The sequence below is a fragment of the Apostichopus japonicus genome, chromosome 16 (assembly GCF_037975245.1).
Source record: "Apostichopus japonicus isolate 1M-3 chromosome 16, ASM3797524v1, whole genome shotgun sequence".
Classification (NCBI taxonomy): Eukaryota; Metazoa; Echinodermata; class Holothuroidea; order Aspidochirotida; family Stichopodidae; genus Apostichopus; species Apostichopus japonicus.
In genome coordinates, this window is record NC_092576.1 from 22745486 (window position 1) to 22771915 (window position 26430).

General features: G+C 39.0%; 1 protein-coding gene across 17 annotated transcripts in view; it reads right to left on the reverse strand.

Moving 5' to 3' along the window:
- LOC139982814 (dynamin-binding protein-like) overlaps positions 1 to 26430 on the reverse strand; it is a 70160-nt gene that overhangs the window by 27685 nt on the left and 16045 nt on the right. For 14 of the 17 annotated variants that reach the window (XR_011798364.1, XR_011798365.1, XR_011798366.1 and 11 more), the window contains exons 2-10: positions 14126 to 14391; positions 13030 to 13155; positions 10576 to 12519; positions 6652 to 6741; positions 5625 to 5726; positions 4562 to 4656; positions 3104 to 3245; positions 1981 to 2144; positions 1304 to 1363 (exon numbers count right to left, since the gene is read on the reverse strand). Coding sequence is in view for 5 of the 17 variants with exons in the window: in XM_071995914.1 (XP_071852015.1) it covers positions 1304 to 1363; positions 1981 to 2144; positions 3104 to 3245; positions 4562 to 4656; positions 5625 to 5726; positions 6652 to 6741; positions 10576 to 12519; positions 13030 to 13155; positions 14126 to 14387 (2985 nt within the window). In the remaining 12 variants the exon portion in view is untranslated. Of the gene's footprint in view, positions 1 to 1303; positions 1364 to 1980; positions 2145 to 3103; positions 3246 to 4561; positions 4657 to 5624; positions 5727 to 6651; positions 6742 to 10575; positions 12520 to 13029; positions 13156 to 14125; positions 14392 to 19761; positions 19985 to 26430 lie in introns of those variants that run through there. The other 3 variants (XM_071995916.1, XM_071995919.1, XM_071995917.1) reach the window with 3 other exon arrangements.

Here is a 26430-nt window from a genome sequence, read left to right on the forward strand (position 1 = left end):
TGTGCATGGAATGATATTGTGTTCCCCTGTGATGCATGTTTCTATTAGTAAGCCCATGTTGATATATATAGATGTCAACAGACAAAGTATGCATGGAATGATATTGTGTTCCCCTGTGATGCATGTTTCTATTAGTAAGCCCATGTTATATATATAGATGTCAACAGACAAAGTGTGCATGGAATGATATTGTGTTCCCCTGTGATGCATGTTTCTATTAGTAAGCCCATGTTGATATATATATATGTCAACAGACAAAGTGTGCATGGAATGACATTGTGTTCCCCTGTGATGCATGTTTCTATTAGTAAGCCCATGTTATATATATAGATGTCAACAGACAAAGTGTGCATGGAATGATATTGTGTTCCCCTGTGATGCATGTTTCTATTAGTAAGCCCATGTTGATATATATATATGTCAACAGACAAAGTATGCATGGAATGACATTGTGTTCCCCTGTGATGCATGTTTCTATTAGTAAGCCCATGTTATATATATAGATGTCAACAGACAAAGTGTGCATGGAATGATATTGTGTTCCCCTGTGATGCATGTTTCTATTAGTAAGCCCATGTTGATATATATAGATATCAACAGACAAAGTGTGCATGGAATGATATTGTGTTCCCCTGTGATGCATGTTTCTATTAGTAAGCCCATGTTGATATATATATATATGTCAACAGACAAAGTATGCATGGAATGACATTGTGTTCCCCTGTGATGCATGTTTCTATTAGTAAGCCCATGTTATATATATAGATGTCAACAGACAAAGTGTGCATGGAATGATATTGTGTTCCCCTGTGATGCATGTTTCTATTAGTAAGCCCATGTTGATATATATAGATATCAACAGACAAAGTGTGCATGGAATGATATTGTGTTCCCCTGTGATGCATGTTTCTATTAGTAAGCCCATGTTGATATATATATATATGTCAACAGACAAAGTATGCATGGAATGATATTGTGTTCCCCTGTGATGCATGTTTCTATTAGTAAGCCCATGTTGATATATATAGATATCAACAGACAAAGTGTGCATGGAATGATATTGTGTTCCCCTGTGATGCATGTTTCTATTAGTAAGCCCATGTTGATATATATATATATGTCAACAGACAAAGTATGCATGGAATGATATTGTGTTCCCCTGTGATGCATGTTTCTATTAGTAAGCCCATGTTGATATATATAGATGTCAACAGACAAAGTGTGCATGGAATGATATTGTGTTCCCCTGTGATGCATGTTTCTATTAGTAAGCCCATGTCAACAGACAAAGTATTAATCTAACCATTCTCTTGTCTGTAGACTCTACATCTTCTTCCCCTTTTAAGATGTTGCTGATTTCATCCTGAGGAAATAGAAAATGCTTACAACAAATCGGTTCCCATCTTCCAAGGACTAATGCTTCATCTCCATCAAGTAGCCAAGTAGAGTCTTACATGATGCAAGACCATTGAACAATGCTTGAAGCCTCTACAAACAGCAACGATGAATCAATGACCCAGTTCAGCATGTTTGTACAGTATGTGATAACAAACAACATAGCTATTAAAATATGCAGCAGTGGTGAGGAAACATAAGACTAATACAGGGTGTCCTTGCCCTGATACTATAATATTTATTACTTAATCCCATTATGGAAATCTTTTGAAAGTTTAATGTCTGTCCCCTGAAGCAGATCTTGCTATGATTCAACCACCTCAGGGCTTTCATATTTTCTAACACTTGTTAGCAAAGAGGTTGCCAAAGTAGTCTCCTTCTGATATCTGATACATTATGGGTAATTACGGGAACAGTCTCACCTGTATTTTAAATGCAGTGCTTGTCAGAGCTGAAGTAGCAACTCCCCCCAACCACATCCCCACCACACACAACCATCCCCTCTGACTAGTTTTACAGAAGGGAAAAAAATCCATCAATTTCTGTCACAAAATGGAATTGGGTTGTGATGTTCGTTCTTCTCACCTGTTTTTCCTCTAATACGGTCATGAACCCCTTCTGGCATAGTTTGATGTCCCTCACATAAATAGTTTCAGTTTTCAAGATTTCTTTGACTACTTTGTTGCGGAATTCGGCGTTCTTCTTCGTCAATAACTGAAGTTGATCCGGTTGAAGTTCGTTTAGCTGAGCTGAAAATAAGCAGAATACAAAACAGTAAAGGTTATAATTTTTTCTACCAAAAAGCCTTTATCTACAATTCCCCCAATTAACTGATGTAAGACTATGATGTAAGGGCAGGTACGACTATGGCCGATCATCGATGAAGACATAAAATCGATAGGAGTAAACTTTCTACTTTATAAACTTTAGAGTTAACCTTCATTAATAATGGATGGGGGGGGGCAAGGGTACACTACCCATCTGCCAGAGAAAGGCATGTACCCACCTGTGAGTAATTGATGTACTAACTAGCAAATAGTAAGGGTTGGGGAAGGGAGGGGAAGGGAGGGGAAGGGAGGGGAAGGGAGGGGAAGAGAGGGGAAGAGAGGGGAAGGGAAGGGAAGGGAAGGGAAGGGAAGGGAAGGGAAGGGAAGGGAAGGGAAGGGAAGGGAGGGGAGGGGAGGGGAGGGGAAGGGAAGGGAAGGGAAGGGAAGGGAAGGGAAGGGAAGGGAAGGGAAGGGAAGGGAAGGGAAGGGAAGGGAAGGGAAGGGAAGGGAAGGGAAGGGAAGGGAAGGGAAGGGAAGGGAAGGGAAGGGAAGGGAAGGGAAGGGAAGGGAAGGGAAGGGAAGGGAAGGGAAGGGAAGGGAAGGGAAGGGAAGGGAAGGGAAGGGAAGGGAAGGGAAGGGAAGGGAAGGGAAGGGAAGGGAAGGGAAGGGAAGGGAAGGGAAGGGAAGGGAAGGGAAGGGAAGGGAAGGGAAGGGAAGGGAAGGGAAGGGAAGGGAAGGGAAGGGAAGGGAAGGGAAGGGAAGGGAAGGGAAGGGAAGGGAAGGGAAGGGAAGGGAAGGGAAGGGAAGGGAAGGGAAGGGAGGGAAGGGAGGGGAAGGGAAGGGAGGGAGGGAGGGGAAGGAAGGGGATAATCTAACGGATGAGCCAGTAGTTAATTGAACAGAGAAGAAGGCTTAGACATTGACCAGGGAGTAACACTAACCTTGTAAACTGCTCAGTTCTTGTTCTAAGTGTTCTAAGTTTCCAGTCATATCTGACAACTGTTGCTCTATCTCCAGTTTGTCTTCATCTGTCGCTGCTGATGATGATAGTTCTTCCAGCTTTCCTTTCTGGTCCTTACCCCTCTGGAAAAATGTAAAAATACCGAGATATTTACCAGAACAAACTGACACTGCATGGTTCAAAACTAAACCTAAACCATTTATTTCTTTTTATTATTGTAAAGAAACCCAAATATGGTATGAAATATTTCCTCCTCACCCACCCACTTAGCTTTAAATACATAACTTTTGTTTCAATGAAACAGTAAAAGTATCTGATAGTATCATATATATAGTACAGAGCATTACAGTACAAAACAGTACTTATCATATATAGCAGTACAGCTACAGTATAGAGCAGTACAGTACTGTACAGAGCAGTACAGTACAGTATAGTACAGTACAGTACAGTATTGAGCATTAATGTACAGAGCATTTCAGAACAAGTATGGAGCAGTATTGTACAGAGCAATACAGTATTGTTCAGAGCAGTACAGTATTGTACAGAGCAGTATTGTACAGATCAGTACAGGGCCAAGCTTTACAGTACAGAACAGTACACTACAGAGTAGTATTGTACAGCGCAGTACAGTACAGAGCAGTACAGTTTTGAGCAGTAATGTACAGAGCATTACAGAACAATACAGTATGGAGCAGTATTGTACAGAGCATTTCAGAACAAGTATGGAGCAGTATTGTACAGAGCAATACAGTATTGTTCAGAGCAGTACAGTATTGTACAGATCAGTACAGTATTGTACAGATCAGTACAGGGCCAAGCTTTACAGTACAGAACAGTACACTACAGAGTAGTATTGTACAGCGCAGTACAGTACAGAGCAGTACAGTTTTGAGCAGTAATGTACAGAGCATTACAGAACAATACAGTATGGAGCAGTATTGTACAGAGCAGTACAGTATTGTACAGATCAGTACAGTGCCAAGCATTACAGTACAGAACAGTACACTACAGAGTAGTATTGTTCAGAGCAGTACAGTACAGAGCAGTACAGTATTAACCAGTAACGTACAGAGCAGTACAGTACAGAGCAGTACAGTGCAAATTAGCAGTGAATGTCAGGTGCTCTTAAACAGTTCTGTTAACTGAAATGCCAATACAAAACACATGTATCAAACCACAGCTTGAATTACAGAAAACCAACCATTTAATGCAAGTTGTCAAGGCAGAGATTTTAATCCCGAAACACACCAAATAATAAACCAGGGGCTAGCTAATGAATGACAAATTGAAATGTCAACCCACTGTTAATGCTGTTACCAAGGACAATTGTTCTAAATTTGACAAACAATACAGAAACTACAGTAACCGACTTACCACAAACCGAGAGAAGGAAATGCTCGGTTTGTGGTTTTAATCAAAATTACATCTGTATTCTTACCTGGATTTCAAGTTTGTATTCAGCAATGCTAGCCTGGAGAGAAGATAAAGTGTCCTGCAACTCGACACCAGGTTCCTCTGTAACAACATCGGTACCTACAGGAAACAGCCAATACTTACATGAATACAGACAGATAGACAACAGTATCAGTCAATAATAAATCTAATGGAAGTAAACAACTAGGTTAATCCAACCAGACAAGAGTCAGTAGTGCAGGTTTTTGAAACCGCAGTTTTAACAGGTTTCCTACATTAAAAAAACATCGCAAAACCAGAGAAACAGAATCACAAGAGACTACCTGTACAATGCGTAAGAAAGGCTGACAAACTTTGCCTGTGGCAGTGTAAGCACTGCATAATTTGTAAAAGTGTGCGCATAAATAAAGTAGTATTTTATTTTAAGGTGGATATGACAGACATGAACATAACCGTTAATTTCACACCTAAATAACTTTCACATAATTATAAAAAAAAAATTAAACAATTCTGTGACAGGAAGGATAAGAGTTTTAATATTTCTTTTTGTTGTCTACAATTTTTAAGTCAGAACGTGTCTCTGTGAGCTGCCACATGCCGCACATGATAAAACATATACTGTATACTGCACATGCAGCTAGTTTTCTAACTAGTTCACACAGTAAACTCCCATTGAGATTGTTTGCTGAAGACAATTTTACTGATTTGAATTTCACACAAACACATATATGTTTATTTTGACAGCTGCACATGGCTACACTGAGTCTCCTAATATTCTGTGGTACTTCTCATGCATTGTATTCTATACATTGTTCATTGTATTCCATACATTGTTCATTGTATTCCATACATTGTTCATTGTATTCTATACATTGTTCATTGTATTCCATACATTGTTCATTGTATTCCATACATTGTTCATTGTATTCCATACATTGTTCATTGTATTCTTTACATTGTTCATTGTATTCCATACATTGTTCATTGTATTCCATACATTGTTCATTGTATTCCATACATTGTTCATTGTATTGTTCATTGTATTCCATACATTGTTCATCACCTGCTTACACTGCATATATACAGACCTGAATCAGGATGAAGATGGGCAAGGATCTGATCCTCTCTGGAAACATTAGCGACTGGAGCTACTTTAGGAGGTGAAGGTCTTGGAGGAGGCTTCTTCTTGGCTATAATAGAATGTTTAAATGGGAATGTTAAAAAACTATGGAGTAATGTTTATAGATGATGGATCAATTCATTCGATTGATTATGTTATTTTTGCGAAAATCTCAATTTTTTTTATAAAGGAAATTGACAAGTTTAGGCCGTATTTTACAGCATTTCCCGACATTGGTTGACTCAATTTTTCAGATATGTACAGTAAGTAGGAAAACACTAAGAACACTTTTGAATAAAGCATAGATTTCCTACCATGCTTGCATGTCATTATTGTTCTACTTTAAGTTATATTTCAAGGCTATTACAGATATGGAATGTCATTAGTGGAATGACAAGCTATCAGTTCCAATGTTTGTAACTAAATTAAAAGTTCACAGAATATCTAATGACTTTTAAAATGTCTGATTTAACATCTTGAATGAGTATAGCAGTCTATCAACGATAACATTATATAAATAAAAGCTGAGACAACTGTAACAACCTGGTATTACAAAATAAAATGAAACTGTTAGCAAACTGCTTATCCACTAGCGAGCCTGTGTAAGAGAATGTGTAAAAGTAAGTTGGCCTGACGTTTCGATCCTAGCAGGATCTTTTTCAAAGGCTAAATGACAAGTAACAGAAGGGACAAAAACACACACAGAATACAGACAGGTTAATGAGCTTGGTGAACACAAAGAGATAGATGTAAGTGGATTAGTAGACAAGGGATGGAGAGAAGAAAGAAAGAAACCAACAGGGGAAGAGGAGAGGTCAGAGATAAACAGTGGAGGGACAAAGAGAGGATTAAGGGAAGGGGGTAGGGAATAAACTGGAGAAGGACAAAGACAGAAAGGTGTGGAGAAAAAGGAGTGGAAGAGAGCTATGAGAAGAAGAGTGATGGAGGGGGGGGGGGGGGGAATAAGGGGAGTCCTATTACAAGTACAAACTTACGTGGAGGTCTCTCAGGGGCCATTCCCTCAACTCCCAGTAGGTCACCGATAGCATCATCTACACTGGAGGAACCAACTGACCCAGAGACGGCTAAGAAAAAACATGAAAAAATAGAATTATGCACACTAGGCTTGGCTGCTACTATCTGATACTGAGACTATACTAATGTTTACGAAAATGAAGATACTGGTGCTCATATCAAAATTGTCCTTGGAATTAAAATAAAAGGTGAATAATGGAAATGACAGTCTCCTGGTCAATATCCGTGTTTGTTTTGAAAGGATAAATTGAGATTGACATCTTTTGAGTCAGTAAATCATATTGTCTTCTGTGACCTTCTTCAAACATGTCAATTAAATTGTTAACTTAGATTAGTATTTACTATACTGGTATGTATTCTGTAATGTGTTCCATTGTTGATTTCTGTCACTGTACAAATGAAACAACTATAACTCAAAATAAGGAATTTTGAACAAAGTATTCCTCTTCAAATGATAAAATGTAACACTTTTTTGCACTCTTGAATCTAGTGCTGTAAAATTTATACAAAATACTTCAGTTCTCAGTGCTATGACCAACACTAATGTTACTAAAGTAGTCTCAATTGTTACATCATTAGTACAATGTAAGCACAACAAAAACTCATTCCATTGGACATTTACAAGATATGTAATGCAACTGCCTCCTACATAGCTAGAAGTAAACTACTGCATTCCTTCCTGACCAAAACAACAAACCTGCTAATCTCTGGACTTAATCCCCTTCTACAAGGTGGCATTGCGATCACTTACCCAGCTCTTTTACTGTTTTTCTACCATCCATAAGCCAGAGAGCTCATAGTGAGAATACTCACATAGTACATTGAGTGAGATGATGATGAACTGGGAAGCTTCTCATCAATATCATGAATCTGAGCAAAGCAGGGAAGTTTCTCTCTCAACAAGTAATATGAAATAAAAATTCCTTATTTGTGTGTGTTTGCTTTCGTAATATGTTGGGAAATGAAAAAAAAAGCAACATTTCTCATCCACTTGGACAGATTTACCACTCCTAAAACATGTTGGTCTACAAAGGCAACATCTTTGAAACTTACAACTTAGACTAAACGATGGTTTGTTAATTGTTGAAGGCAATCTTGTTAATCCTATTATTAATCAAGTTATGAACAGTTCTAACTGAGATCTCAAGGCAACTATGCAAGGCAACTGGGTAGGTATTAATTAAATCTACTAAAATATGGTAAAACTTACTGGTTTATATATTTAAGAGTGACAAGCTTACCTGTCTCCTCACAACCTTAGCACACTCATTCTACCGTGTCTAGTATGCCCTGGTAATCTTTTAAAACTGTGCACCCTCAATGACCGGCTCCCCCGGTCGTTGCCCTTCCTTCTCATTCTACCATCCAAAGTGTTTACACATACGTTTTCGTAGTGGATTAAAATCTTACGGAAATTGCCTGGAATACATTGGATTTTTACCTCTTCACATCCTATGGGATTTCAGAACGTTTTACAGTCATTTACAGCCTGATCAGTATCCTTTTCTTCTTAAGGGAGGGAGTTTGGGGGCTGTTTTTAATGTGGGACCCATGTCCATGTGTTCGTTTTTGAGTAGCATAGAGGTGCATAGGTTGTGAGGAGACAGGTAAGCGAGGAACAAAGTAAATCATGTTTAATAAGTAACAAACAGTACATCAGACTATTAACACAATGCTGGTATCTTATTATTCACACCATTCTGTTTAGTGAGCTCAGACAAACATGCACTTGGTTACCGCACCAAGTCTTGCGATTACAATACCTTGAATACAAGGCTAATGTAACAGACATTAGATAAAAAAGTCTTTATGTTAAGACTTGGCAAGAATCCATTGCTAATACAGCTACTTCCTTTCAAGTGAGATAAATTTCTGTTTCATTTGTTTTTCCTAAACATCCTCTTAGCTTCCTTTGCTTCTGTGTTTATTTCCCAGATGATGGTGGGTTTGCCATTGACTCGCTGGATTCCAATGATTGTGACATTGTAAGTGTGCAGTCTCAGTGATTTAATCAGTGCAGTTATAAGTTTGCAAACTATGATGTTATACATACATAGTTATACATAGTAACACATAGACAGTACAGATATTCAGGTTTTACAACCCATGTAGACCCTCCAAATATATTCAACACTGTTAAAACATTCCAGATTATTCGAGTTATGGCTATATATACATGTTGGAGATTGCACTGAACATGTTATGCCAGTCTTGATCTAGCTTTTAATCTGCAAGGTTAGGAGCATACTGTAGTACTCACCTTGACCAATCACACCGAGGCCTTGCTCGAGCAGTATGCACTGAACATATTAAATACATGTGGAGTGAACATGTGGAGTGTTAGCTCAGTGGTTAACACTGGTGCCTTTCAATCATAAGGTCCCCAGTTTGAGTCACTCCAAGATTAATGTATGTCCTCCAGTTACAGAGTTGTTAACAATTAGCAATTCATAATCATGGATGTTAAAATATGAATGTAAGAGACTGACTTCGGTCAGCTTGCGGCTTTGATAAGCCAATGGGGCTTCTTCGCGAGTTCCTGCTTGCAGGAGGATCTAAAATACAAACATACATACATACATACCAGTCTTGATCTAGCTTTTAATCTGATAGGTTAAAGGGAAGCAGGACACTTCGCCCAACAACCATATCGCCCAACTGCCATTTCGCCCAACCTTACCATTTCGCCCAACCAGCCTGGTCATTTCGCCCAACCAGCCTGGTCATTTCGCCCAACCAGCCTGGTCATTTCGCCCAACCAGCCTGGTCATTTTGCCCAACCAGTCTGGTCATTTCGCCCAACCTTGATTAAATATGATATTTAAAAAGGAAACGTTCGGGAATTGTTAACGTTACAGGATACGAACCGAATATTAAGGAAACTTGAGGATTGATCAGTGTGTTAGGGGTTAGGTTTGATAGTAAACGTTTGAATATTAAGGAATATTAAGGAAACTTGAAGTCCTTTACTTTTTATAACTTTAGTAAGGAAACGTTCGGGAATTTTTAACGTTACAGGATACGAACCGAATATTAAGGAATCTTGAGGATGGATCAGTGTTTTAGGGGTTAGGTTTGATAGGTTTGATATAGTAAACGTTCGGGAATTGTTAACGTTACGGGATACGAACTGAGTATTAAGGAAACTTGAAGTCGTGGTTAAAATGATTACATATGTGATTACATATGTGGTTACATTGATAAAGTGGTTACATTGATTAAATATAGTAATTCAATATTACGGACGGGTTTTATATAGTTTTTTCCAATTTAATAAGGAAACGTTCGGGAATTGTTAGTCAGTAGGATGGATCAGTGTTTTAGGGGTTAGGTTTGATAGGTTTTTATGAAGACCGATTCCCCTGTGTTTGTATAATAATATAACTTCCATTGTATGCCTAAACGCCTAAAGTAGTGTAATCCTCCCATTATACCCGAAATAACTGCTCAGACTCCGATCGATATCGAGCGGACCTCACTTTTTTATTTACCTATTACGAAGTAACCTAACCCAAAATGAATAAAATTGAACTAGTGGAATAGAAAAAGTAATATTATTCTGACTGAATATTAGTAAAAATAAGGTTGGGCGAAATGACCAACACGGTTGGGCGAAATGGCCATGCTGGTTGGGCGAAATGACTATGATGGTTGGGCGAAATGACCAGGCTGGTTGGGCGAAATGACCAGGCTGGTTGGGCGAAATGGCAGTTGGGCGAAATGGTTGTTGGGCGAAGTGACTAGAAAGCGGTTAAAGAGCATAGTACTCACCTTGACCAATCAATCACACAGAGGCTTTGCTTCAGCAGTATGCACTGAACATGTTATACCAATCTTGATCTAGCTTTGAATCTGATAGGTTAGGAGCATACTGTAGTACTCACCTTGACCAATCACACCAAGGTCTTGCTCCAACAGTGATGGCATTATAACCTCTTGTCTTGTGCCCGGAGTGTGATCCAGGTCCCTACTGCTGAATATATTTTCTACACTAGCCTCAAATGCAGCGACATCGCTGACTGGAACGGCCGATGCCGGCAATCCATTCGATGCGATGCTATCACCGGTGCTGAGACGACCCCTCGGACGTGGCACTGCCGATTTGGAATAGAGCTTCTCGGGCTTGGCAGAGATGGGTGGTTTCCCGATGACCGTACCTTTACTCGGAGGAGGAGGTATTTTGAACGCCTCTGACGAATGTGGAGAGAGCTGCACGGGTGATGGATTGATGGTGACACTGATGTTCTGGAAAAACGTGTCATCTGAAAGGTCAGAAGTTACGCTATCATCCCTAGGGAGTCCAGCTGGTGGTTCATCATTGGGCTCGATTGGCTCCTCTAGATCAGGTGGCTTAGCTAGCAAACTATCAAGTGTTGATTCCACAGCAGAGAAAGGATTTGAAGCAACAGCAGCAGTAGCCGGTTCTCCCTCCTCCTTATCATTGAATGGATTCGGAGATGCTTGGCGGACTGGTATTGTAGGAGGAGGAAGAGGAGAATTGGTGTCATCCAACATCAGCGACCCATCTAAAGCTTTGTCAAAATCTTTACTGATATCATCAAGAGTTAGTAGCCCAGCTGCTTTACCATGAGTCGGAGATACCGGACTCTGTATACTGCGGATTGGCCTGGCACCGAAGGAGGGCGAGAAGGGCTGGGCTGATGTCAATATGTTATACTTTGATGACTGTGGAATGGATGGAGCATCGAGTCCAGTATCATCTGATGATGACAGTGGTACAGACGGGGGTTGAGTAGGTGAGAGGGCCTCTGGCTTGGCCGGTACTGGAGGCTTCTCTGATGGAAGTACCGCCTGAGGCTTTAACGGTTCAATAGCAGGAACAGCGTCAAAGATTGGGTCAAAGCAGAGGAGATCATCCAACTGCTTGGAGGGCGGCGGTGAGGACAGAGATTTGGGCTTCGGAGGCAGAGCAGGTTTACTCTTTGAAGTAATCTCTGCCAAGGAATCAAAGTCGTCGGATGAGAATAACGTCTGCTCGTGGCCATTGGAAGGGGGAGGTGCGGGTGCCTTCCTCTTAGACGACGGTGACTTTGGTTTACCTAATATCTGTAAATAATTGACCGGAATAAAGCCTTGTCTACCATCTGGGTGCTTGGCTTCGAACCATTCCTGATCTGACCGTGTTACGACGGTGATGATATCACCTTGCTTTACTTCTAGATCTTCTTTATTTTCTGCTTTAAAATCAAACAGTACTTTTCCTCTCTTGCCTTTCCAAATGGTGGAATCTGTCAGAGGTAACTTCAACTGGCGAGTCTGATCGGCTTGAGTCGTATCTGAGGCTGGGGTCTCTTCTGTTGCCGCGGGGGTGTTGCTCAACGGCATTTGCTCTGGAGTGGTACTACTAGTTTCTTTGACAATCACAGGTTCAGGAGGCTCTTGAGTGGCTGAAATTAATTCTTGAATAGGAATGTCTTCCATAACCTGGACAAAGTTAGCAGGGAATATACCCTTCTTGCCCTCCACCTCCCCCTCTAACCAGCTGTCATTGACACGTCTAAGTAACACGATTTCCTCGTTATCCATGAAGCTGAGTTCTCCCTCGCTCTCTGCACTGAAGGGAAACAAGGCCTTCGCCCAGGGCTTGCACCTCTTCCCATCCACCTCCTGTGTTTGCGAACTTGTGCCGTTATTATTACAGATCTCCACGCAGACAGACGGCAATATCCCAGTCTCGCCGTTCAGATCGCCTTTCCACCAATCTTCGTCAATTTTCTCGGTGACACTGATCAGATCACCTTTCTGGAATGTCAGCTCGCCTTCCAATTGGCCATTGTTGTCTTTCAGAGCCTTGACTATAAAAGATCCTGTAGACACAAAAGCAGATATGGTAAACCTCTTCATATTAAGGATGGATTTTAATCAGCTATCAGTGATGGTGACTGTTACACTTAAAGAAAGTTCCACTACCTTGTGTTAATATTTCATATGTAAATCTTGAGAGAGGTACAACAATGATGCATGCTTAGTACTATCATCTCGGCGGTCTGATTACAGTTGCCGGTCTGTACAGCATTCTCCCTTTGCGGTTCAAACCTAGGTACTAGCAGCTCACTGATATAGGGGAAACAATCAAACAACAAATTCAGGCTGATAAAGGTCAGTGGTTTATATACTAAACCTTCAAAATGACGTCAGTGTCGTACACAGTCGCAATCTTGGAGTTGCAATGCATTAAATGCATACCATACCATACCCATCTAAACATTTTAACGTACAGTCAAGTGTTTCACAAAATTAAATTTAGCTACGAAATTTGGACCGCAATAATTTGCTAACAGTCGACTACGGTGTGAGAAGTTAGTTTAAACACTGACCTGGTTTGCTAGCTTCAGAAGGTAATTGTCCTGGAACACATGAAGCAGGAAATATTCCAGACAGTCCTTTACATTTGCCATATAACCAGTTTTCATCCACACTGTGGAGTACTTCAATCTCGTCGCCTAGATAACAAAGTCAAGTAGACAATAACAATAGTGTATGTATCCCAATTTAAATATCACTTTCATTGTAATCAGTCGAATGTGATAACAGCATTGGTACTTACTGTAGTGTTAGTTATAACAAGTCACTAATGAAACCTCCAGGGGCAAAAAGCCAATGACTGTGATTCATAAAAATGTCACTCTGAAATTATTCTGCATCTAAGTCCAAATACATCACAAAGAGTGCACACAAAGTTAAAACTATATGCAAAAACAAACAAAAACAACACATTGCTGGTCAACAACTGACATTTATTTCAAACAGCTGAGAAGATCCTGAATAATAAGGTCACATTTCCTGTAAGTAGTGTTGTATCAAGCTGACAAGATTTGGCTTTGTCACTCATGCTATTGTACTCACATCAATGGGAATTGTACTTCTACCAGTACTAATACTGTTGTACTCACATCAATGGGAATTGTACTTGTACTGTACCTGTACTCATGCTTTTGTACTCACATCAATGGGAATTGAACTTGTACCTGTACTCATGTTATTGTACACACATCGATGGGAATTGTACTTGTACCTGTACTCATGCTATTGTACTCACATCAATGGTATATATTGTACTTGTACTCATGCTTTTGTACTCACATCAATGGGAATTGAACTTGTACCTGTACTCATGTTATTGTACACACATCAATGGGAATTGTACTTGTACCTGTTTTCATGCTATTGTACTCACATCAATGGTATACTGTATTGTACTTGTACCTGTACTCATGCTATTGTACACACATCAATGGGAATTGTACTAGTACTGATGCTATTGTACTCACATCAATGGGAGTTGTACTTATACCTGTTGTACTTATACCTGTACTCATGCTTTTGTACTCACATCAATGGGAATTGTACTTGTACCTGTACTCATGCTATTGTACTCACATCAATGGATCTGTTTACAGTACGCTCACTCACCTGCCTCAAAGCTCAGGTCACCTTCATGACTGCCTACAAAGCTTTCCTGGGCTTTGACCTTTGGAGTGGAGCTTGAAGTTGACTGATACAAGGCCACAAAGTTTGAAGGAAAAGATCCTGTTTGGCCATTACAGGTACCCTTAAGCCAGTTGGCATCCACTTGTTCAGTAACAGTTATAACATCTCCGGCACATAAGGGAAGCTCGCTTTCATCTGTTGTCTCAAAATCAAACAAGGCTTTAACTACTGCGCCTGGATCCATTAATCTGCAATGATCAAGAAGAGACATCATGTACATCACACACTATACTATACAGACAGGGGTATTGGTTAGGGGGGCGAGAATGGTCTGTAGGGGTGCTTTCGACACTCTCTATGCGGAGCGCCACCACAGGTTGGCGCAGAGCATAGAGAAATTTTTGGAGTAAAGATACTCCCTAGATCGCCGGAAATGACCCTTTCCTTGCTATTTGCAGATAAACAAAGAATACAGTAATTAGGTGTCATTGCCATTTTGTCAGAAAATTACACCAACAAAATGAGACAAATGTCAATAGGTATTTGAGAGCGCAATAAATTGTCAATAATCGCGAATAGGTAAAAAGTGGCAAAAAGCTGAAAAGGGGGCCAGCAGTCCATTTGAGTCCGTCAGGGGGGGTGGGGGGCATCTGCACCCTCTGACTGTATGGACGCTCCGCCACTTGTATACAGACTTTGTATTCAGGATACTTAAATGATTTGGAAGTCAGTTGGGATGGTGAGGGAGGCAGAAGGGTCCAAGTGTGTAGAGGTTACCAGTAGTTTCTAGACTTGAGGAGGTAGAGGGAAACAATGGGAAGACGGGTGTTGTGAGGAGACAGAGAAGTGAGGAGAAGTAAAGTAAAATTCTCAAAACTTAACTACTTGAACTGCAAAATTCTTGCTTGAACGATTCTAATAGTGAATGATGTAACAACATGAGACCACAATATATCATGATGCGTTTTGAATTTAAATGGGTTTGATAGAATAAATGTAAACCCCATTAACATTGATGATGAAAAGTATGACCAATGGGTTTCTATGGACAGTTACAATGGTGAGTACTAAAGTGGAATTGATTAAATGCAACCCCCCCCTCCCCCACCTCTGTAATGATCCTGGTATTAAAACAACAAATAAGGCTATAATAATGATGACTACAAGGTACAGTATGAAAGGCCTTGCGAAATGATACTTGACAAATCTGAACTGTTATTTATCTTTTGAGAAAAGAACAAGCAAGCAACTTGCCCTTTAAGATGTTACTCTAAATTGTACAATGTGAATCTAACTACTATGTCTGCAGTTTATGCAGCTGCTGCCTGGCATAACAGTGACATCATAACGTATAATATCGAGTTTAATAATCAACCACTTCAGGGATCAATTACATTAGTAGTTACAGGTGAAGTTTTTACTTTTTAACATTACAGGTGAAGTTTTTACTTTTTAACAGAGAACCTTACAAACTAGCTGCTCAACTCAGCTTTACTGATGAAGGTACATATGGCTTGATACATGTATGTCCGGATGAAACATTTGACCAGAGTTAATCCCCAAAGATCCATTCTACTGACCAGAATTATCAAACCTGCTGTATGTACTGTTAACCTTTACTGTATATTAAACAGCTTGGTGTAATCACAGCACATCAAACCATGTAGTATAAATATATTAAACCACTTCACAAAAACTGACAGATTCCTGAGGCTAGCAAACCATAAGATAAGGCCTCAAATATGATAAAACAAGAGTTAGCATTAATTACAATATATATGGAAATCAACCTTGGATTTACTCACAATGTGTGATTTCCCAACAGAACCTGAGACAGTATTCCACCTGCTCTTGTACACTATTATATGTACACAAAGATGGCATACTGAGGTTGTGTATACACTCATTAATATATTCTATGTGTATTATATATTTAATGGCTCCCTTGTGGCTTCCTTTTAGGAGGGAAGGATGTTCTAAACTTAGTCACCCAATGGTGCATTTAGACTATAAACTGGGTCTTAAATTAGGTCCAAACAAAAGGTTGTGCAAAGGAATAATTTGAAATTGTCTGCTGCTGACGATGGAGGAGCCTTGGCGCCCCCTCCCCCCCCCCCCTCATTTGCACACACCACTGTCTCACTTTTGAGTAATATTATTAGTATAGGGAGAATAACCTTAAGAAACTTAACAGAAGTATGAGGAATACAAGTTCAGGATTATTCAAGGTAATAACAGTATGAATACATGTATGAATGCATTCATCTTTACACCATGAAGACATTGACAAGACCTTGAAATAACTCTCAGCTTCAGGTCAATAAAATACACCTTTAAGTCTAAAGAGAAACCAAGCCACCCCTTTCTGCTGTAAAGACAGTAGCAGGAATATTCCTATAGATATCCTACACTACTATTAACACATACACCATGCTCGTCATACAGTAAATTGTTAATTAATTAAGTTCATCCTAGCAAGCAGAGACTGTCAAATCTAACAGTAAAACCTGCAAATCTTAGTAACCAATCTGTGGATGTACTGTATATGATGCTTTGCATAAACAGAATGGTTAAAGAAACCAACTCCCTGACACCCACTCCCTATAATTTATGTCAAGTTGTTTCTCCAGGGCCATTCGAATCAATATCCAGTAGGACTGTATATCCTCTAATGGAACACAAACTGAGAGGCTGGCAACAGAAGAAGGCTACTTGCACTTGTACAGTATGCCTAGCTGCATTATTATAATGTACAAATGCCTATACTGCTTCAAGACTATATCATAGAGAGCAATGGTTTACACAACTCTTTGGCATAAATTCCAAAATATGAGATTCATGAATAATTGATCATCAAACTGACAGTTTCACTATTGATACGATTACGCAAACAGAACGTCATGCTTGAAGTACAGTAGGGTGTTATCAATTATGTAGTATCACCAAATAAGGTATGTCAGGCTTCATTGTCTTCTTAGAACAATACCTTATATAGTCACCTGTAAGTATCAATCACTTGAAAATTTCACTACCTTCTATTTTATCATCAAATAAAACATTACAAAGCTTTTTGCTAGTGAGCGGCATTTAAAGGAGATTTGGACATCAAGCAATATCGACGTTTTATCAAAATATTTGCTAAAAGCTGTTCTAAATTATCCCCATAAGAAGGTAACAGTGAGGATCTTATCAATACGACTCATAGTGTAAACAGGATGACAACCAGACTGTGTTTACATATTTGAATTTGTAAATCTTCCTCTTACAAGAAGCATTCATGTTAATTGCAGGCTACTGTACCTCTTAAACTTGATGACAACACACTGACGGCACTATTAACTCCAGCAGCTGTGTACCACTTCATCTGCAGTATGTATATTTATGTAGAAGCAGCCATATAAACAACATGATTAAATGAAAGCTAATAGACACCACTACAGCCTGCAAGAAAACAGTCCTGCTATGAGAAATCAACTGACCTGATTAACTTATGTTTGGTTACTTTATCTCTTTTAGAGATCTCTGAATATGACCACTACCAATTACTGTACTATACTACTACAATATGTACGCTTGGATGGGATGGCATTTGTGTTAGGGTTCTGCATTTACGTTTAAAAATCTAAACGTTTAAACAACCGGATTTTTGTTCGTTTTTAAACGTTTAAACGTGACCTTTAGACCCTGACTTCCATAAAAATCAAGCTACACGAAATATAGGGTCAACAATCCAATTTTACCCTGATTGAAGTAGAAAATGCACAAGAGAAAAGTATTTTTACAGCTTCGTATCAGGCGGTAATTTTCCCCTCACTTTAAGCTATATAATGACTTTCCACTGTAATTTACTGTACATGGTCATTACACCAGCATACCATTCGTTTGTTAACACAAGAAACTTTTTGCGCCAGATGGAGACTCTTCCTGAAACGTAGATGCTATTGTAATACCCTCTCCCAAGAAAATACGATCAATTACTCTACCCCCAATCCATGCTATATGTTAAGCCAATGATACTTCCTGAGACAGGTACATTATATTGAATAGTGTACAGTAGCTGGATGAGAAAAGAATACAGATTCATAGGTGTGAGAAAAAGGTTGCGCGATGAATGGATTTTTATTTTCTCGACTACTGTAGGGAGTTCAGTTGCTGCCCTTCACATTGTGTGCGTACATTAATAACAATACATGTATGCATTTTTCTCTAGCAAGGAATCTGCAGTTTTCGTTAGCAATGCAATGTGTTCTATGAGACCCCCCCCCCCCCCGCTAGTAAAACGTGCTTGAAGCAGGTCTATGAAGACACACACGAATATTAAACATACAGACACTTTTGCATGCCCAGCTTTCTGTACCGGATCCAAATTTTTGGATCCGGCCGGAACTGGATTTTTTCATTACACAAAAGAAAATCATTAATAAGAAGTAGAAGTATGATAGTTGTATTATTTTGATTAATCTTTAGAAACAGTGGGTCAGACCATTGAGAAAATTAAATTAAACATGTTAAACCTAATTTTTCCTTACTTTGAATTTTTTTATTAATTTTAGGAAATAGTTTACATTGATCTAAGTTAATACCAACACCTTTTTAAGGAATAATTCAGGCCAGATTTTGAAAAATATCCGGCCAGATTTTGAAAAAGATCCGGCCGGATTTTGAAAATTATCCGGCCGGAACCGGATAATTTCTCACTATCCGGCCGGATAGTCTCGGACCGGATATCCGGTGCATCCCTATTTCTGTACCTACTGTCAAAGTTGTATCAAAGTTTAAGAACGATCCATACTAAGCTACTGTACTTGATGGGATAACCTGGTCTCTACAGCATCTCACTACTTTCACAATGCCACAGAGCTTTTGCGGTTCTACGATGTCACTCTCTTTACATTTGAGAATACCATTTCAAAGAAAGGAATCCCCTAAAGGTTCTTTTCTACCAGCCGCTACTTGACAAGGTAAAGTAATTCCCCAGTCACGTTGTATAATTTAATATCCTAAATTTGCTACGGCTAATTGCGTTAAAACTTCAGCGTAGTTCTACCGTACTCTCAAGTACAGTTTCCCCCCAAATGGTGCACATGAGTTCCTGTAAATGCCTTACAGTAAGAAAAGATACATATATGCTTGTTAATGTTATGCTTCATAACATTACAGGGTGTTATGAACTTACACTGAGGTAGTGAGTAACAACAACAGCCTTACAGTAATAAAGATACATATATGCTTAGTAATGTTATGCTTCATAACATTACAGGGTGTTATGAACTTACGCAGAGGTACAGTAGTGAGTAACAACAACAGCCTTACAGTAATAAAGATACACATAACTTGGTCAGCTAAAGTACATACTGTTACCATTGAACCCACTCAGCTTCTACTCTATTATGTACAACAAAACCTACATGTACCTGTCAAATTGCAATAATTTTACTAAGTGAACAGAGTAAAACAATTTCACAATATGAAAAGTATAATTTCAACTAACCAACAGTAAGTAGCATTATTTCTTAACCAATGGTAAGTACTATGACAAAGAATATTATTATGACAGCTATGTAAGATAATGAATATGATCTAGTATTAAAGCAATAGCCTTCCACATAATGATTTACCTGCTTAACTCCAGTAGTGTACCACAGCAACTCAACAATAAAGATGATAAACACAGTTCGATTTATACGCAAAGGTCTCATATGCAACGGTTCCTGAACTTAACCACTGAGAACTCCTGATCTTAATAGAGCCCTAAGTACTAAACTCAGCTCACAGCGTTCATACAGTAGCAGCATGCCATCTCAAGAATTGCCCGTCGGTCCCAGAGGACGACAAAAATAATGAAATTCTGGCTGCAGGAAGACTGACGATGCTAGGTATTGATTAGATCTCATTGCAGGCAGCTGCGACCATGCAGTATGGTGAAGGTATGTGTGTTAATGAGATTCATTGCAGTCTCTCAGCACGTATGTAATGTACACAACCTCAGACACAATCTCCAAACCGAGGCAATTCAACGGTCGCAATTAGCAGATAGACTTCATTATCAAGTGTTTGATGCGTTTCTGACTGATAACTCTCTCGCTCTCTCAGAGTGTGCATGCCGCCGCTTGTTAATGCGTTTTAAATAGCCGTGGTCATCAATTGTGGATGCATCTCAATATATAAATGAACTATAACAATATTAGTACTTTCAACGAAAACTGTGCCTCAACCCCCAAGAAAAAATAATAAAAATACAAATTGTTAGTAACAGTACTCCTTGGCTGAGAGTTAGGAGAGAATATTCTTATCTGGGCATCCATGGAGCTCTATAAATGCACGATATTGACAGCATGTCATACACAGAGTGAAGTGGCAGGATACTGTGTGCACTTAAAAATAAACAACTGTGTATTAGAATAACTACTTTTAAATATTTGGCCACTTGGTAAGATTACAGGCATTATAACATTAACATTGCATACAGTATATGAGCATATAACTTAATACATCCTTGAAATGACTGCATCAACAAACAGGCTGCTTTTTTATCACAGTCTCTCATCAGTTATCCTTACTCCTGACACTTGGCACACGCTTTAGTAAGAGTGTGGTGGCCAATTGGCTAAGGCGTCGGACTCGTGATCCAAGGATTGCTTGGTCCATTCCTGGCTAGTTCATTACATTTTATCCTTGGGCAAGATGCTTTATCTCACTTGTCTCTCTCCACCCAGGGGTTAAATGGGTACCTGTGAGGTAACTTGTCATTGGGCGCAGTATATAACTGCTGCCGACTGGAGGGATTGTCTCTGGGACAGGTTATCATTGACCAGGGGTAATATAACGTCTGTATTAAAAGCACTTTGAGACCTATCGCTGAGTATAAAGCGCTATATAAAAAGCAAATATTATTATTATTGTACCGGATATGGGTCATTTGTTTGTACTGTACATGACGCTAATAAACATATATTTATAAAGTGTGGTACTGTAGTACCTATATGCAGTCTGAGCTTGAAATTTAAAGTCAGAAGCATATAGAGTTACTCTAAAGTACATACGTGTGTATTTAGCCATGGTTGGCCAGCTCTTCATTTATTCATTTGTCTATTATTTCAATTAACTTTGTTAGTTGGACAAGATTGACTTCATTACAAGTTAATTAAGATGTAGAGCTGGTTTGCAATATTAAATTGGGTACATGAAACTTGTATGACATTGTTTTTGCAGTTTTAATTGCAAGTTGACTTCATATCAAATCAGAGGATGAATGTCAGGAGCATAGTGAGTCTTTGTAAAGTTCTTACCAATTCCAGAGATCGAAAACAAAGACTGTGATACACAAAGCTGTTTAACATTAAGCACTTCAGCATAATTGATCCACCTAGTCCCACAACCAGGCGCTTAGCCAGGGTCTTGTAAGTTGCATCTAAAGCATTTTCTATTTTGAAATTACTAGCGATATCATAAAAACATACAAAAAATATGCTCAAGGTAGGGGGGCAGTCGCCGCCTTCGCCCACCCCCCTACTAACCCCCCCATACCTTGGCCACGCACCTGCCCACAACAAGCATCTGTTGTAGCCTGAATCTTCAATGCAGCAGCTTTAGTATGTACTGTATACTTTTTGAAGTCAGATTCTAACTCAAACATGAAAGGTCTTGTCAGTGTGTGATGTCATCAGATGATGTCAGAAGAAAACTATGAATTAATAACGATCCATCTAACAACTGCTGACAAATATGACAAAGTTTCAATTGCATTCTGCAGGAATTCTCTGCCTAACATCTGATTCATACAGTAATTCCTTGCCGTCTTTCATTTCACAGCTTGTTTACAAAACGCAATTTAGCACACATACAAACACCATCAACAGTGCATAGATTCACTGTATGCAGTAAGGAATCACACGTAGTTTGATCATGTATTATATTTACATCAATTCTGTTGATTAAGTATATGGTCATACAGTACTGTATCAACATTGTAAGTATTAGGGCAGGGTCAAGGGAAATGTAACATTTGGGTTGTAATTGGAAATGTACAGAACTACTGTATGTAGTCAAATGTGGTATGGCTTGATAGAGTTACATTTTACCACTGTTCTTGCAGAACAAAAATATAATAATACTTTAATAAAAAGTTATAGACATATATATAACACATGCCAATTTGCATTTGTGTTATGCCAAAAATTCTTGAATTCTGGGGACATTTTTAAAACCAAATTTTTCCTAGTACAAAGATGACTTAGTAAGATGACTTACACAAGCTAGTACTTAGTCATGGTCAATATTATGCTGAATACAGACAAATGTCCCTCCCTTACCCGCTTGACCCTGCCCATTAGCTTCTAACAAAGCAATGCCAGTGATATTATGTGAAATGTAATTCAACTGAAAGGCTGATATGTGTGGGTGTGTCTGTGAGTGCCTACACCCACTCACAGTTCTGTAATAAACCCACTCAGAGGTAACAAATTCAAATGACTGAAACTGCCTCAATATTCTTTGTTTTACTAAAATGAAATTCAATGATTTCTTTCATACACAATGTCTGTTTACATTCTGAACAGTGAAGATAAAATATACCTACCCTATTTAAAGAAGTGTCGTGCCTATTAAATAACTTAAGGCTTCCATAACTCATTCAACACAAAAGTAATTATTTTATTTTATTTCACCAACTGGTACTCTCATCAAGTGGCTAAAGTAGGTGCTCTAAGAAGCAATCAATGTAGTTTCAATGTAGCCATTGTATGGTACCAATGATAATACAGACAAAGACATCTTCACTATACCATAACTGGCACCATTATGTGATGCCTTGTTTTAGTTACAACTGTAACACATACTGTACTGTATCCATCTACAGTAAGAACAACAACCTCTTACTGTACTTCATGGGCAAGTTGGGAATCTTACAAATAGTAATCCTAGAATGCAATAATTGTAGTGATGAAGAAAACAAATCACAGTTTGTAGTTCTACTTGCTGAAGAACTTCTTCTCTAAGTATCACTGCAGCAAAACAGTGACAGACACCAAAAATGAAAATGGCTTAATAGTGAATCCATAGCATGCGGTATTTCACATTTAAAATATAAATAATGCAAAACAAGATTTTAAGTTTTGACCATTGCTGAATTAACATAATCAGCAAGATTGTTGTGCTCATGTGGTCCTGTTTAAAATTCTTCTGCTTGGCCTAATGACCTTTGTCCTTCAAAGGAAAAACAACAGGATTCTTCCACTTGTTAAGATCATGGAGCTGTAAACAGAGCTCTTTGTTTATAGCTCCATGTTAAGATGAATACATACCTAGCGTATGTTGAAGTTCATTAAAGCTTTACAGTTTGAGGTCTTTTTACAAGGATTTCAGACTTTCACCTCTATTGATCTTGGACCCTCACAGAAAAGGGTTCTTGTACTCACCAAGTTATAGTATATCAACATACAAAGTACAGTAACTACATCATCTACTGTAAAACAGTATTTCCAAAAAATTTATTCAACCTTTTACCACTGTTGAGCTCACATGAACTTTGCCTTGGAAGAGAGATCAAGTTTCTGATAAGGTGGACACACATTGGACAGGTGAATGCCATCCACCAAATCTACAAGTCACACTGGGCATCACCAAATCTACAAACTTGTCACACCGGGCATCACCGAATCTACAAGTCACACTGGGCATCACCAAATCTACAAGTCACACTGGGCATCACCAAATCTACAAGTCACACTGGGCATCACCAACTCTACAAGGCACACTGGGCATCACCAAATCTACAAGTCACACTGGCCATCACCAAATCTACAAGTCACACTGGCCATCACCAAATCTACAAGTCACACTGAGCATCACCAAATCTACAAGTCACACTGAGCATCACCAAATCTACAAGTCCCACTGAGCATCACCAAATCTACAAGTCACACTGAGCATCACCAACACATGCATAGCATTTTTTTGCTTTTGGCATTGAATCAAAAATGAAGAATAAAAGCTTCTACTATGTTAACATAAATTACTGCCACCTATTCTCTTAACAGACTGGACCTACAGTTTACAAAAGTCTCGTAGGAGGTCATCCACATTCCCTCAAATTCATTAAAACAGGTACAACTTTGTGGGGAGAAGTAAAATATCACATTCTACATTAAACCTTTACTTTATATTGTAGTTTCTTTGTTTTAATGGCCATTTCCTAATATTCCATCCTCTGTAGTTTAAATAGTTAGTATTGGGTTGTTTTCCCATTTCAATATTAAAATGTTCATGACCTATCCAATGGTAAAGGGACAATATCAAATACCATTGTAAACTGCTGAAAACATAAAACAATTGCACCTAAGCTGAGAAAATAGGGCCTACAAAGCCTATATATACTGTATAGACATATTGATGCTGTTGTGGTCACAAAGAGCAGATCAATGGAAATGACTCTTTGTGTAGTGATGTGTTGTCATTACAGTAAGTCAATGTGTGTGTGTGTGGGGGATGCTTTTGATTAGAGAAACCCAATTAATGCCTGACACATTGTCATCACAAGAACTGTACTTACAGCATGCATGCTAACGAGTTTTCTTAGTTTTGCTGCAAGAACAGTAAATGCTACACTGAAAATTTAGCTGATGAACAGCAGACTACCTTCACATATGGATTTATTTGACCACAACATTGTTCAAAGATTCTTAAGTAATTGACTTTGATTTTATTTTGGGGGCTTTTTAAAATGTTACTTCTTTCTTTCATCAGCATTTAAGTATTTGTTCCAACTTATCCAATTAACAGTTACCAAGAATAACTATACTTAATAAATTCTTTTCAATTTTTTAATATGAATTCCTTTCAACGCGGTACTCCACATTAATTTTGGGTTGCCGATTCTCTGACCGTGTATCACCTGCCTGGTGGCATTGGTGATTCCCTCCAATGATCTTACTCCCTGATTTCTTCGTTTCGGTCTTCCCTTCTCTTCTATTGAAAACAATCTATTTCTGCAGGTGTGTGGAACCTCATGCAAATGACAATAAATGCAAACTGAAACAAACTACAAACACAATGTGCACACACACATATACAGTATACAACTTATAACCTACACATCCATGCATGTCTGTTTGCTTTTAACAGTGGGTATGGGAGAGGCAGAACGGGAATTCAATGTTTCCAAAACTTAAAGCCATTTATAAGAGTAAGAATGTTTCTACACAATGCAAGTATGACATGAAGAGTCAGTCCAAGGATGCCAAGGATTTATAAAAGATGGAGACAAAGGGCTGTGGGAGATGGAATCTATGGATTAAAGAATGAAATTTGTAGGAAATATCTATTTAATATAACATAACAACACTGAGAGTAAAGAAGAAGATTCAAGATATATATACTCAGTGGCGGAGCTAGGGGTATTGGTCAGTGGGAGGGGGGCAAGAATGGTCTGTAGGGGCGCTTTCGACACTATCTAAGCAAAGCACCACCACAGATTGGTGCGGAACGTACAGAAATAGTTTGAGTAAAGATACTCCTTAGATCGTCAGAAATGACCCTTTCTGGGCCTTGCTAATTTGCAGATAAACGAAGAGTAATAGCTGACAAATTAAAGACCGCCGTTAGAGCATTTTGGCAGAAAATTACACTGGTACAAAATGTGACAAATTATGGTAGATGAGAGCGCAATAAAAACGTCAATAATCGTGAGTAAGTAAAAAGTGATAAAAAGCTTAAAAAGGGTGCCAGCAGCCCATTTGAGTCCGTCAGGGGGGGCAGCGGCCCACTGACTGTATGGACGCTCCGCCACTGTATGTATAATGTGTGCATGTGACCCAGGGGAACTTGCAAGGTCATGTCAGTTGGAGTTTGATAACCAGGCAAGAATGCATTGCATAGTGGTTCAGATTACTCTCATTGTAGTCAGAAGATCTTAATTCTTCCTTCTCCCCATTCCATTCCCCTTATGTACAGTACCGCTTCTAAGTAAATTGGAAAAGATTGCGCGATTCAGCGCAAAACGCAGCTTAACTGTACTTAACACCGCTCCAAATAAAGGATTGCGACTTTCCCCGCACTCCAAATAAAGGAACGCAAATTCCCCTCGCTCGCTATTCACCACTGACACAATGGGAGTGAACCGATCGATACAACGCTATTCATAGCCCAGAGGTAGTGTAAACCTATCGCTTGTAACCAACACCCGTTATATACATCACAATTGTAAAGATCCAGAGTAGGCCTACGAAAAGTACGAATACGAAGTTTTCCAACTTTGACTGAAAGAAAGTTTTTACCAAGAATAGTTTCGT